This window comes from Macaca mulatta, chromosome 13 (assembly GCF_049350105.2).
Source record: "Macaca mulatta isolate MMU2019108-1 chromosome 13, T2T-MMU8v2.0, whole genome shotgun sequence".
Taxonomy (NCBI): domain Eukaryota; kingdom Metazoa; phylum Chordata; class Mammalia; order Primates; family Cercopithecidae; genus Macaca; species Macaca mulatta.
In genome coordinates, this window is record NC_133418.1 from 7,565,392 (window position 1) to 7,579,762 (window position 14,371).

Below are 14,371 nucleotides of genomic sequence, written 5' to 3' on the forward strand. Positions count from 1 at the left end.
TCTCCACTCTGCTGTATTCAAGTGTGGCCACTGATCTGTTTGCGCCAGATCAATGTGCTTCTGTCTTATCGTGCCCTCCCCCGTCTCTTCCCTCTGCTGGCTTCAGCAGGAGGCTGCTCGGAGTGTCTACATCCTGCAGACGCAGGAGATGGAGACAAGCCCACTCTTCCCTCCCTCCCCTTCCCAGTGGAAGTGGTGTCAGATACGGGAGAAAGGGAAGTGAGACAGGTCCTGAGCTGGAGCAGGGGGGTGAGAATACTGAAACTACAGCAGAGGGTTCCCATATTTAACTTACCTGTGAAAATGCTGGAAGGGCTATTACATTTATTCCTGTGTCACTGTTCGATTCTTGAGGTTCTGGTATTTGCAACAAGACTGTCCCAACTGGTTGTGGCAAAATTCCTGTGTTACAGCCATTCACTGGTTCTTTCCTTTTGTCACCATGTGCCTCTGCTTGCTGGACAGCACAGACTTGCTCTACTTGTTCCCGAAGATCAGGTGGAAGTGCTTCTAAAACAGACTGATCCAGCTATAAAATGCCAAACATATGAGTTTGAAGTTTATTAAAGCATGCTCAGAGATGAGGTGTTTGGGAGTTAACATGCCACTTTCCATTTCAATTTGAACACTGGATAATCAATGTAAGGTACAGACAGACCATCAGGCTAGGAAAGCCACCCCTAAATCAGCACATTTTTGGAACGTCTTGGCCTTTTGTCATTGAAGCCTGAAGTATGTGTAGTCTGGAGAAAAGTGTATATACTACTGGCCACTACCACATGACCAGGTAAGTCCAAATATACTCACAGAATGTCCTGCAATTGGGGCCAACAGATATGGATACCTTGGTGAAGCTCAAATTAGATCCCACCCCTGGGGAGGGGTGAAGGCCTGAGGCACATGTTAAAATTCTGGACAGGTTAACAGTCCTGAGTCAAAAGTTCACCTCTCAGATGAGAGACTGCCCAAAAATACAGATAATTCTACTCTGAGAGCAGCACACTGGAAGAAAGGGTTTCTAGAAGCTGAATTTTCTCTAACTTGCAGGACAGAGCCCACTGTTCCTTTGACCAGGGCCTCCGTCCATCTGTCCATGCACATCTGGCCCTTTGCAAACATACAATCCCGTCAACTTGGGTAGGCCAATCTTACCTGCCAGGAGTAACTAATTGTGGGTATCTGTCACCATACAAGCATATCAGCATTGCCCCTTCCCCTAGTTTTACAGCCAGTATGTAACATCTCCTGCCTCCTTCCATGCAGGGGGAGCGGGGGCACAAATGAACTTGCCCAATAAAGCTTAAGGTGCTACCTTACTTTCAAGGACCAAAGGATGCCAGCAGCATATCACATGTACAGCCCACACAAGCTGAATTAAACCATCCAAAACTCCAGAGACCTGTTTGCAAATACTGCAAAAGCCCTTTGACATAAGGCCTCTACTTCACCACTAATCACCAAAGCTGCCTTGCTGAATACAGTAAGTCTACATGATGACCACTGTCACAGACAATGGCAGTCCACAGGAGGACTGCCTTTCAGCTATGCTTTACAACTTGCAAGAGTGGCAAATCTTTGCAAAAGCACTTTCATTAAACCCAATTATTGCTTATTTAGAATCCAACATCATGATCTACCCGAACAAGTGACCCATTCTCCCTTTCTTGGTTAAATGGATGAAGAAATAAAAATGCCATTTTCATTTGTAAACTTATATTTTTGTACTTATATTTAAGAGTATAAAATGTACTTATATTTAGGACTATAAAAATGTACCTGGGAAGGTGACGGGACCTCTATACTCAGGTTAAGTCTTGACTGCACACTGACAGGAGAATGCAGACCGTTCCATTTCCCTGAAGACTCGGCCTTGTTAGTATCAGGACTGGTTGGCAGATGTGCGGGAAAAGGTGGCAAAGTGCAAGTTCTAGAAGCAGATGATATTTCCAGATCCACAGCAGTCCGAAATACTACGAAGAGAAAATACATAAAATAGCCTCTTCAGATCATCGGGCAGGGCCTTTAATCCCTGATTTCCTCTGTCCATTACAAATAAAAAAACTTTATTATTGATACATCATAATGAAGAATATAATTTTTTTAAATCACAAAAAGCTGTGTCAAGTTTAAAACCAACTGCCGTCTTTCCAAGGACATAAGCAGCACCTAAACGAGAACCCCACTGATGACCACCAACCTTCTTTGTGCTCCTCTTCTGTGGATTTCTTAGCTTTCTGAACTTGGAAGATATCACGGACAGAGTATGACCCACCAGGAAAGTGGCTCGACTGAACTGATGGGCGACTGGGACATGTGGAAGGGTTCAGATTAGTTGGAACCAACTGATTCACGTGAATCCCAACCTAGAACCCAGAATAAAGAGTATGCTTCCAGGAAAACTAAAGTAAAATATGAATTCAGCTAAGCAAAATCCTCAGCAAATCCTTTTCACTACCTCCTAGATCCTGTTTCTAGAATAAAGGTAAATGAAAGTATTCAAACAACAGCATTCTATATGAGTTATTACAAAAACAGTTTCTAGACTAGCTAGTGAGTGGTCATTCATCTCAAACTTCAGAGTATCCAATTCTCCCAAAATATACCAAAATGTCTTTAAAATCAGAAAATCCAAACAAGTGGAATACTGTATTTCACTGATGTTCTGGTCAACTAAGGTTTTAAATTAGGATAAAAAAAAATTAAGAGAGGACAGGCTACTTGGAAACTTAACTATTTTTATCTTTTTAAAATGAAATACTTCTCAAAAAATACTGGTGGGACTGGTGAACAGCAGGCACACCACAGACCCCTCCATAAAGTGCCATTGTAACAGTATTTCAGGGAGAAATTACAATTATGGCCGGCTTAGTGACTAATCCTTCAACAAAGTCCACAATCAAGCCAGAACAACCCTTAACTTACACATGCACACAATAAACTAAACCTACAAAGGTTCTTTTTTTTTTTTTTTTTTTTTTTTCCTCTTTTGAGACACAGCCTCATTGTGTCACCCAGGCTGGAGTGCAATGGCATGATCTTGGCTCATGCAAGCTCTGTCTCTTGGGTTCAAGTGATTCTCCTGCCTCAGCCTCCCGAGTAGATGGGACTATAACGCATGTACCACAACACCCGGCTAATTTTTGTATTTTTAGTAGAGATGGGGGCCAGACACAGTGGCTCATGCCTGTAATCCCAGCACTTTGAGAGGCCGAAGCGGGTGGATCACCTGAGGTCAGGAGTTTGAGACCAGCCTGGCCAACATGGTGAAACTTCGTCTCTAAAAATACAAAAGGGCGTGGTAGCGGGTACCTGTACCCACAGCTACTCGGGAGACTGAGGAAGGAGAACTGCTTGAACCCAGGAGGTGGAGGTTGCAGTGAGCTGAGATCGCGTCACTGTACTCCAGCCTGGGCAACAGGGCAAAAACTCCGTCTCAAAAAAAAAAAAAAAAAAACCCACAAAAAAAATCTATGGTTTTGACATTTTGATGCCTCTTGCCTGTTTCAAAGGCATCTTGATGTGCCTGTGGTTTCACTCCCTTCTAGGTCATCATATGGCAGACAGCAGAGTATGTTTCTGATTAAAAAGGAACTTAAAGGCACAAAATTTATGTATTCATACTCCTCAGTCATATCTACTTCTAGGAAACAAGAACAGGGAGGACATGTATATTAGCCCCTGGTTAATTAGGGATACCTTGGAAAAGCACAGTAAGAATCTGAGAAAATTATTCTAAAATGAAGAAGATCAAAATGGAGAAAGTCAAGAATTTTTCTCTTTTCTTTATATCACAAAGCAGCTAAAGACCTACATATAAAGTCCCTATATGCCAGCAATAACCATTCTGAGAGCAAGCCTCAAATGACACAAAAATTACAGAAAGTCAGAATTTACAATGTTACTATACACTTACCCCTCTCATGTCTGATATATTTAGTTTCATTGTATGAAACATGTTTAGCATCGCCTTTCCAATTATTTTTGCATTATCTGTTGCCTGGTCAAGAGTTACAGTCCTGTAAGTGATAGAATTATACAACAAAAGCTTCATTCCATATGTATTCACTAGTACTAAAGTAGTATGGAACGGTTTAAAAGAGTTACAGAAAAGTTGTAAACAGTTACAAAGAAGATTATAAAAGTGAATGCCACAGTCCCCCTTCCAGGAAGCCAGAAATACCAAATTAGTTACACTGGCAAAGAAGGGGGAAATGAAAATTATGGAACACTGGAACTTCAAGGTAATAACGATAACGGACACCTAGGTCAACTACAAATCAGTTGAGAAATTTAGAAAAAGGCATATTTTAGCTAACACATGCACAAATGAATACATATTTTCCAGCTAAAGCACAAATGAATGGTAAACACAATGTTCTTGATTCCAAGAGAAGTTTTAGGTTCCAAGATTATGTATGCTGAGGTACAGCAAATATTCAGAAGAGAAAGATGAATTCTCGGTATGTTGTTTCTTGACTCTCCTTCGTGTTTACAGTAAAGCCAATAAACAATTCTTAGATCTTTAAGAACTCTTGAGAGAGGACCAAATGATCCATCAGCATTACTTGGTCCCAAAGATGTGATGACCTCACCCACCATTTCCTTCAGAGCTGTTTGAGCTTCTCTGGCATGAGCAGGGTGTCCCATTACAAACAGAATTACTCACTCAGTAACAGATTACAAATTACTACCAGTTCTCTTTCCAAAGGAAAGTTATTTCGTGTTTTGGATTAATGAACAAATGAAGTTCCAGGCCTTTAAACAAGAAATAGTCCCAGAAAAAAAATACTATAAATTGAATCTGATCTTCCCATAGAAATGTTTAAGAAGACAATCGCATTACTTCATCTGCTTATAGAAATGACCACTAAAAACTGGGCACAGTGGCTTACACCTGTAATCCCAAAACGTTGGGAGGTCAAGGCAAAAGGATTGTTCAAGGCCAGGCCTGGGCAACAGGGCAAGATCCTATCTCTACATAAATAAGTTTTTAAATAAATAAATGACCACTATTTACTATTTGAGATACATGTATATATTGTAACACTTCAGTAAATATAATTCAAGATAACCAACTGATAAAAAATGTATTTCATAAATCATGTTGTCTAATTGTAATTTGTAATTCCTGCTTTCATGGTAACTTGGGAGTTTCTCTGTTTAAGAGCCGTCATCTCATGACTTAGCAATATCATCATATACATGAATGCACCATGTATGGTTGGCATGAGCTAATCTTCAATGAAACTGTACTTCATAGTTCCTTATAAGTAGCTTTCAAAAGTGTCAAAAGCCTCAAAACTTTGGTTTCACAGATGACATACAGTCTAACATAAAATGACACATAAAACCACGTATCTTCATATTGGTCACAAATCTTACATGAAGTTTAATATTAAGTAGTTGGCCCTGACATAAAAAACGAGGGTTTCAGTCCAGGTACATTGGCTCACACCTGTAATCTGAACACTATGGAAGGCTGAGGTGGGCGGATCATTTGAAGTCAGGAGTTGAAGATCAGCCTTGCCAACATAGTGAAACCCTATGTCTACTGAAAATACAAAAATTCGCTGGGCATGGTGGCATGCCCCGTAATCCCAGCCACCCAAGAGGCTGAGACAGGAGGATCGCTTGAACCCAGGAGGCGGAAGTTGCAGTGAGATCAGATCGCGCCACTGCCCTCAGGCCTGGGTGACAGAGTCAGAATCCATCTCAACAGAAACAAAAATAAAAAAATCCAGGTTTTTAAATGCTTTCACCAGTTTTCAGACATTACAGTGATTCACTCATCTTTTTACCAATTACATTTATACACCTATGTAAATGGAATTGCTCTCCTTCACCAGCATTTTTCTAGCTACTATTAGTCTGCCTTTGTGTATCGTTTTTTTTTTTTGAGACAAAATCTCACTCTGTTGCCCAGGCTGGAGTGCATTGGCACAATCTTGGCTCAGTGCAACCTCTGCCTCCTGGGTTCAAGCGATCCTCCTGCCCCAGCCTCCTGAGTAGCTGGGACTACAGCCGAATGCCACCAGGTCCGGCTAATTTTTGTACTTTTAATGGAAATGGAGTTTCACCATGTTGGCCAGGCTGGTCTCAAACTCCTGGCCTCAAGTAATCCAGCTGCCTTGGCCTCCCAAAGTGCTGGGATTACAGGCATAAGCCACCACACCCGGTCTGTATCACTGTTTTTAAGAACTACACTGAAATTTCCCTCAGGAAACAAGTTTCACCAAGTCCAAAAATTACAGCAGTCCCTTTGTTCTGCAGCCTTGCCCTTTCTTTCTGTCCATGCAGTAAACTTAACAGCCCAAAGATGCCAAGCAAAGGCTGCCAAGGTCTGGAATGCTGTCAAACCAACCTCCTGTGTGTGGGCCTGGCTGAAACCAAGTGTATTAACCTAAGCTGAATGCCTTAGGCTGATGCCTGCTTCTACAGAATACCAGATAACATGGGCTTACAGGTCTTTATTCAAACTCCTCCTTGGTTTTCTTCATTTTCTATTACTTACACAATTTGTACTGAAATATAATTACCAATATCATTTTTGAGGTGAGCTTACCTGGCAACGTTATCACAAATTCCATGGCCTCCAAATTTTGCAGTTTCTACAGGAGCCCCGGCCTTTCGTACCATGATTTTGAGAGTTAGACGTTTACCCTTCATGCCAGTGGCTTCTAGTCTTCTTTGAATTTCTTCTGAAAGACTCAGAAGAAAAGCTTCTGCCTCTTTTGGCTATGGAAAGACAAACATGGAGAAACTTCCATTCCATTTTCCTATATACTTAATAATTGTTCTCAAGTATTTTAACTCTGAATATTAAACATGTTGGTTACTCATTATCATGCTCAGCATCTATTAAAAAGAAACGTGGCCAGGTGCGGTGGCTCACGCCTGTAATCCCAGCACTTTCAGAGGCCGAGGCTGGTGGATCACCTGAGGTCAGGAGTTTGAGACCAGCCTGACCAACGTGGTAAAACCCTGTCTCTATTAAAAATGCAAAAATTAGCTGGGCATGGTGGCATGCGCCTGTAATCCCAGCCACTCAGGAGGCTGAGGTAGGAGAATTGCTTGAACTCAGGAGACGGAGGTTGCAGTGAGCTGAGATCACGCCACTGCATTCCAGCCTGGGTGACAGAGGGAGACTCTGTCTCAAAATACTAAAACTACAACAACAAAAACCGTTTGGTATACCCTCACTATTAAATAAAAATACCCACCTTCCCAACAAAGTGAATGTAATGAGTACTTTTAAAAGATATTTTTCCTTTCTTTCTTTCCTTTTTTTTTTTTTTTTTTTTTGAGACAAAGTGTTGCTCTTGTCCCCCATCCTGGAGTGCAATAGCATGATCTTGGCTCACTGCAACCTCTGCCTCCCAGGTTCAAGCGATTACAGGCGTAAGCCACCGTGTCGGACCCCTTTCTTTCTTTTCTATGCCATCATTGACTTGTTGAAATTTTTTTGTAATTATGTTAGTAAGTTCTGCTAATAAAATGTGTTCCAACACTGTGCTTATAGCCCAAACATCATCCATCTCCATGCCTAAGGAAACAAACTTCTGAGGTCCACAGTGTAGGCAGAGAGGGCAATTAACTCATCACATTTCAAATCCTTATGATATGGTGTTGTTCGTACATACAAATTCCAGACATATCCAGCCGGGTGCAGTGGCTCACGCCTGTAATCCCAGCACTTTGGGAGGCTGAGGCGGGCGGATCACGAGGTCAGGAGTTTGAGACCAGCCTGACCAACATGACAAAACCCCGTCTCTACTAAAAATACAAAAAATTAGTCAGGCGTGGTGGCAGGTGCCTGTAATCCCAGCTACTTGGGAGGCTGAGGCAGGAGAATCTCTTAAATCCAGGAAACAGAGGTTGCAGTGAGCCAAGACTGTGCCATTACACTCCACGCGCGGCAACAGAGCGAGACTCCATCTCAGAAAGACAAGACATACCCAAATCCATAATCTGAAGGAAAATGGAAACCACTCAGCCATCTGTGCTGCAGCTTTCCAAAAGCCTGCATAAGGAGGGGCTTGCTGAAACTTAATTTAACTACAGCTTAAAAAGTATTTCCAATTTTTCTCATCTTTGTTATTGTTTCACTGTAAATTAGATTATAATCCCAAGTTCTCTAATAACTGGCCCCCAAGGCATAATCTTTTAGTATATTTCCTCAAGAGCTAAGTTTCCTCAGTCTCAGCCTTATCTGGGGCTATACCTTACCACACACTGCCTTAAAAGGCCTTCTTGAGGCTCTGGGGATACAACAGTTTTAAGACTTAATTTCAAGCATCAAGGGTCTTATGGTTTAGCTGGAGAGGTAGGACTATGTAAAAATGTGAGGGAACAACAGATGGTAAAATCTGTTCAATGATCAGTACCTGGGTAAACCTTATTCCATAGTTGATCTCAGCTGACACAGATTTTCTTTCCTTTTCAGTTCGAACTGGTCTATCATCCAAGCCACGGCAGAACCTATAAAGCATCTGACCTGTTTTGGGACCAAATTCTTTTTGGAGTTTTGCCATGGTCATATATTGCAAGTCTCCACAAGTTTTAATTCCCAAAGATGCCAACTTAGATTCCATTGAACATCCAACTCCTAGGAAAAGGAATATATATAGTTCTTTAAGTATGCAGACTAAGCTACTAATAAGTTTATTAACACAAAATACCCACCATTTATGCACAAAACAACTAATTTAAAATAATCTTTAAAGTCTTTAGGTGACGTAACTGAAGCATCCACAGGTTGAAGAATTTCTTGGTGCAAAATCATGCTAGTAGGTGTATTTCTAGACTCTACTTCTCAATTAGGACTCCACACACAGATGAACAAGAAACTTTAAAAATACGTATAAACTCAAGCTATCAAAAATGTCCTTTCTTTATTAGTGAATAATATCAACATACCTATCTTATTCACAAAATCAACTAAGGAATCAACTGTCATTTAAACAAGTCTATAGTGTGACTTACAGACATACTAGCCGACTCACAAAATGTAAGGGACTCTGTTATGATTTCGGGCATCACCAAATCTCACCATGGTGTGTAAGCTGTATTTTTTCAGTGAAAAACAGAACAAGAATTCACAAAATGGGCCCAAGTCCAAAAGTGTTACATGCTATCATACGTACCACTGACCTGAGGATGAAGGATCCTAACCAAACCAACTCGTGGTGGGGTAGAAGACAGACTTTTTTTTTAATCGAAAGGATGATCTCTCTGAAGAGATATTAACTCTCCTACAGCTGGGTCAGCAGGCAGCAGTCCCTATGTCCTATTCTGCAAGGTTTGAGCCCCACCCAAAGGATACTGATTCATTCTGTTGCTCTAAGTTGGAGTCTTGGTTTTCTTCAATTTGCCCTAAATGCTTAAAGGTACACAAATTTGGGAAAGAGGTTTGGAGTAACCGAGGGAAACTATAATGCTTACTAAAATGGTTCCACACCATCAAGTAAAACTTTTCCATTAATGAGGAAAAGACAGCGTTGTGTTTCTGGTCTTCTGTAGGAACTTATCCAAAGAGAACTCAGGCTGGGTGCGGTGGCTCACACCTGTAATCCCAATACTTTGGGAGGCCAAGGCAGGAGGATTTCTTGAGGCTAACAGTCTGAGTTTGAGGACAACCTGGGCAACTGAGGGAGACCCTGGCTCTATAAAATAGAAAACAGAATTAGCTGGGTGTGGTGGTGTACTCGTGTAGTCCCAGTTACTTGGGAGGCTGAGTTAGAAAGATCCCTTGAGCCCAAGAGTTCGAGGCTATAGTGAGCTATGAACCTGCCATTCCATTCCAGCCTAGGTGACAGAGCAAGACCCTGTCTTTAGACAAGAGACCTCAGAGTGAAGTCTGCTAACTTCTGTTCATTGTTACTATTGTTAATTCTAGCTCCTATCCTCCTGAGTGGTCTTCAGTAGCAGGAACCACCATCTAGTCCAAGTTCACCCAGGAAAACCTCTGGAACACAAGGTTAGGAAGTCATCAATGTGGGTCCGACAAGTTTAAACCCAGATACTTTATTCCTTAATGGAAGTGAGATGAAAGGCATTAAGGGTGCTGGTTCACATCTGTGCCATTTTAAAGTCCAAGCCAGAACAAAAGGCAAGTAAATACCAAAGACCTCAAGTTAATAATTGAAAAAAAAAAAAAAAAATCCTCCAGAGAAGTACCATTCACCAAAAGGTAAAATTTTAAGTGAAACCTAAGTGCTTTTCAAAATGGGGAGGAGAAACACAAGGGAACAGACAAATTACATACTTGGTTGGTCAAAGGTAGACACTTTGCACAGCTATTTGCTTTTAGGAAAGGCTTTTTTCTTCTATTTGCCCTTTTTGTATTTCTTTTTTGTCATAAGACTTCTCAACATCAGGGAAGACTTTCTCTCTTTTTTCCCTCCCATTGTTGCCCCACTTCCCACTCCCATAATCTGACCATGATCTTTCCCTTACAGTTCTGGGGAACCAATCTGTTCTCAGGGACTTGCAAGGTCAGCAAGAGAAAAGCATCATCCTGGGTTGTGTCAGTGTGTGCATGTGTGTTGGGGTGGATGGGCGTGGGGAGAAACCCATAGTTTAAAATTTTAGAGTATCCTGAGTATACTAGAACAAAATTATTAGGCACTACAGGTGCAAAGGAAAGGCTCTATTAAACATCACCAAGTTAACCATCATCAATCTAATCTAAGTGGACGTCCCTCTATGAAAGCAGCGCAGCCCTTCTCCATGCAAGCTCATCTGATGGAATGAAACGGCCTGGACTGGAGGTGGGGGAGGGAGGCAGGGGTGTGGTGTACCTCCAACTCCTACTGAGTGCGGGTGGGAAGATTAAACTTGGAGCCAGGACCAAAACCTCGAAGAAGGCTGCTAGTTTTAACTAAATGCGTCAATTAAGTAGGTTTTTATAAGGGAAAGATGGCAACTTTATGGACAAAAGTAAGGGGGGCTCCGGGCCCAAACAGTGCAGCCACCTATTAAGAAAAAGATGAAGGAAAATGCGCTCCTTTAGAACCAAATCTCAAAGAAGAGAAGAAAGAGTGAAGGAGGTTCCTGGTCAAGCAACTGGGACAAAGACCTGGCGTCTGTCCTTGAAGGGTAACTATTACCCTAGGTTAAAAGTGGCCAACAATGTCCCCTCCTTGGCATCCAGAACTTGGCTATCCAATACAGACACAGAGGAGTAAACGTCAAAGAATAAAGTTTTCACCATCTACACGAGTGCTGTTCAACGGAACTTTCTGGAATGATGGAAATGTTCTCGTCTGCTATCCAATCCAGGAGAACCTTGCTCCATGTGACCACTGAGCACCTGAACTGTGGCCAGGACAAGTGGGGAACTGAACTGCTAGTTTTATTCAACTTTAACTCTAACTGTACTAGCTTCATTTGGCTAAGTAGCTACTGAATTAGTGCAGATTTTATGAACACCTACGTGATCATGGTGGTTCTCTGAAAATGGGACAGAGATGGAACTCATATGCTGGATGCACAAACCCAGCAAAAGCTGAATGAGGTGCAGAGGGTCCTTCATTTGAGAGTGCATGCAAGGGTGAAAAGCCCTGCAAAGATCCAAAGAAAAAGCAGACACGGTTCTTCAAACTGTAACAGTCGTTGGGGTCCATCCTTTCTTTCATTAGGTCACCAGATCATAGTCTCCTAAAGCAAAAACTTATTATTGTGTATTTCCTTCTTATGTAGCTATTCTAATTGTGTATTACTGTGCGCAGCACGTGTGTGGTCGCTAAACATTTATGGGTACAAGGGGCTAAAGAGGTTGGAGATAGGGCAAGTTACCACTGAATTTCTCCTGGTTATTGGTTACAGGACCAAGTTCCCCAAAGCATGTTCTGTAAGATATAAATAGGTACTATAAATTTATCACCAAATATCTTTGAGAAATTACTAGTCTTTAACAAAGATAAACAGGGTTCTTTACTAAAGTAATTCTCAGGTCTTTCACTGTACAAACCCCTCCACCACAGAAGGTTCCCTCTCGTGTATGAAACCCCTTTTTAAAGGAACAGCTTATAATCTGTGGAACACACTTCAGGACAGGAGTAACAATGGAGAAGGCAGATATTTTACAGACCTGAAATGCTCTGTAACAGTCAGGTTAAGGATTTGGGGATTTTACGAAAACCACATGGACCACTTGAGCGATGCAGACCGTGGCTCTGGAGAAGGCCAGCTCTGCTGCCCTTTCAAATATCCCTTAGGAAATTCAAGGCTCTGCCTCAGCTTGGCCAGGACATGTAACTCCACACTTGCCCTTTAAGAAATAAAGTCTTTCTGGCCATGAAGCAAATGAAGGTGAATGGTAGGATTACTAGGTCAAGTAGCTAAAACATCCCTATTTCTATTAAAAAACACCACCACCACCACCACGAAGAAAACTACAAAAAGTATTCAATTTAAAGATGGTGTTTTTGACTACATTGTGTCTTCTCCCAAATTATATGCTGAAATCCTAACCCCAGTACTTTACCATGTGACTGTGTTTTTGTTTTTCTTTTGTTGTGTTTTGTTTTTTCAACATAGTCTCACTCTGTCACCGGTGCTGGAGTGCCGTGGTGCGATCTTGGCTCACTGCAACCTCTGCCTCTCCGGCTCAAGCGACTCTTGTGCCTCAGCCTCCCGAGTAGCTGGGACTACAGGCAAGTGCCACCTACCCCTGGCTAATTTTTTTGTATTTTTAGTAGAGACAGGGTTTCACCATGTTGGCCAGGCTGGTCTTGAGCTCCTGGCCTCAAGTGATCCACCCGCCTCGGCCTCCCACAGTGCTGGGATTACAGGTGTGAGCCACCGCGCCCAGCCACAGTGTGACTGTATTTGGACACAGAATCTTTAAAGGGGTAATTAAGATAAAACAAGGTCATATGGATGCGCCTAATCCAACATGACCGGTATCCTCAAAAGAAGAGATCACGACGGAGACATGCATATGGGGAAGGCCATGTAAAGACACAGGGAGAGGGGGGTCACCTACAAGCCAAGGAGAGGCCTCAGAAGGAGCCAACCCTGCTGACACCTTGATCTTGAACTTCCAGTCTCCAGAGCTGTGAGACAACGCATTTCTGTAGTTTATGCCCCCCAGTCTGTGGTACTCTGTTATGGCACCCCTAGAAAACTAATAGAGATGGCTAGTGTAATAAACTTAAAACTCAAAATTTACATGCAGCTTTAAATATACCAGTTCCTTCTTACAGAAAACTGCAGTAAGATTTCTTATTAAAACTGTTCAAACTGTGCTGTCTACTAAGATAATTTGCTAGTTTGATTTTATAAAGTATTCTCAAATTAAATGTAAAACTAACCATCAAAAATGTCATATTACACATTTCTGACACTAATACATCATTTTAAGTTATATACTAAGGGGGTCAGGAAGCTTTAAAACTAACCTACCATAAAATCCCATTTCTGTCATTTAATGTTTATAGCCTGTTAACAGAAACTTCTAAGTTAGTTCGCACATTTTTATTAGGCTTAAAAATAGGCATCTAAAAATGCCACTAAATCTACTTTTAACAAATGAATTTTAAAACTTTCACTATAAATGAAGATGAAGACTTTACAAAGCTGACATAGGCACTTTATAATAAATAGGTAACTACACAAAAATATGAAATAATTCAACATCCTGCCCCTTAGGTGAGAAAGGTTAAGATGGAAGGTTTTCTTCCATGAATGAGTCAACTGAAAACACAATCCTTCTTTAGGTTTCCTTTTTCCTAATACAGCTCACATACATGCTACTTTACTTCTAAACTACTTGTTTAATAAACTCAGAAAAATGTTGCTAGTCCTGCAGCATGAAATAGGAGAATCAATGCTCAAAACTTTTATCTTTGGCCCAGGAGTAAACTATTTCAATAATTGTTTATTTAAAGGACTCAAAGTCAATTTCATCATCCACCCTTTTAACACTGTTTCTTAGAATCTTGCTACTTGAGAAATACCTAAAGTAAAAACCCATTATAAGCAAAACAAAAATGTAACATTAGGGTCCTGACAAATCATTTGAGGGGATATTCAATGCAGAATTCCAAATTTTGTTTTTCATGGCACTCAGTAAGACTTAAAAATTTTTATAATATTCATGTCTAGGCAAAAAGAGGTCTCATAGTTCTATATTATAGACATGAAAAGGATTTATGATGCCTGTAATAAAAGTATTGTTAAAGTATTTGTATTTACCTGGTAGATTAGTAACTAGCTGACCTCTGATAAAATCATCTACTTCTTCTGGTTTTAGGTGGTACTGCCCATCTGGTTTTGCTTTTCTAGTTGCCATTCTAGCCAGGAGAATATTAGAACCTGTTTAAAAAAAAAAAAAAAAAAGTCATCTAAGAAATAGTCACAATTATTC

General features: G+C 41.1%; 1 protein-coding gene across 30 annotated transcripts in view; it reads right to left on the reverse strand.

Annotated features, from left to right (window-relative positions):
- REV1 (REV1 DNA directed polymerase) overlaps positions 1-14,371 on the reverse strand; it is an 89,630-nt gene that overhangs the window by 3,646 nt on the left and 71,613 nt on the right. For all 30 annotated transcript variants that reach the window (XR_013402599.1, XR_013402598.1, XR_013402600.1 and 27 more), the window contains 7 exons: positions 14,200-14,319; positions 8,385-8,605; positions 6,563-6,735; positions 3,914-4,016; positions 2,198-2,363; positions 1,777-1,970; positions 296-529 (listed from right to left, as the gene is read on the reverse strand). Coding sequence is in view for 24 of the 30 variants with exons in the window: in XM_077958847.1 (XP_077814973.1) it covers positions 296-529; positions 1,777-1,970; positions 2,198-2,363; positions 3,914-4,016; positions 6,563-6,735; positions 8,385-8,605; positions 14,200-14,319 (1,211 nt within the window). In the remaining 6 variants the exon portion in view is untranslated. The remainder of the gene's footprint in view (positions 1-295; positions 530-1,776; positions 1,971-2,197; positions 2,364-3,913; positions 4,017-6,562; positions 6,736-8,384; positions 8,606-14,199; positions 14,320-14,371) is intronic.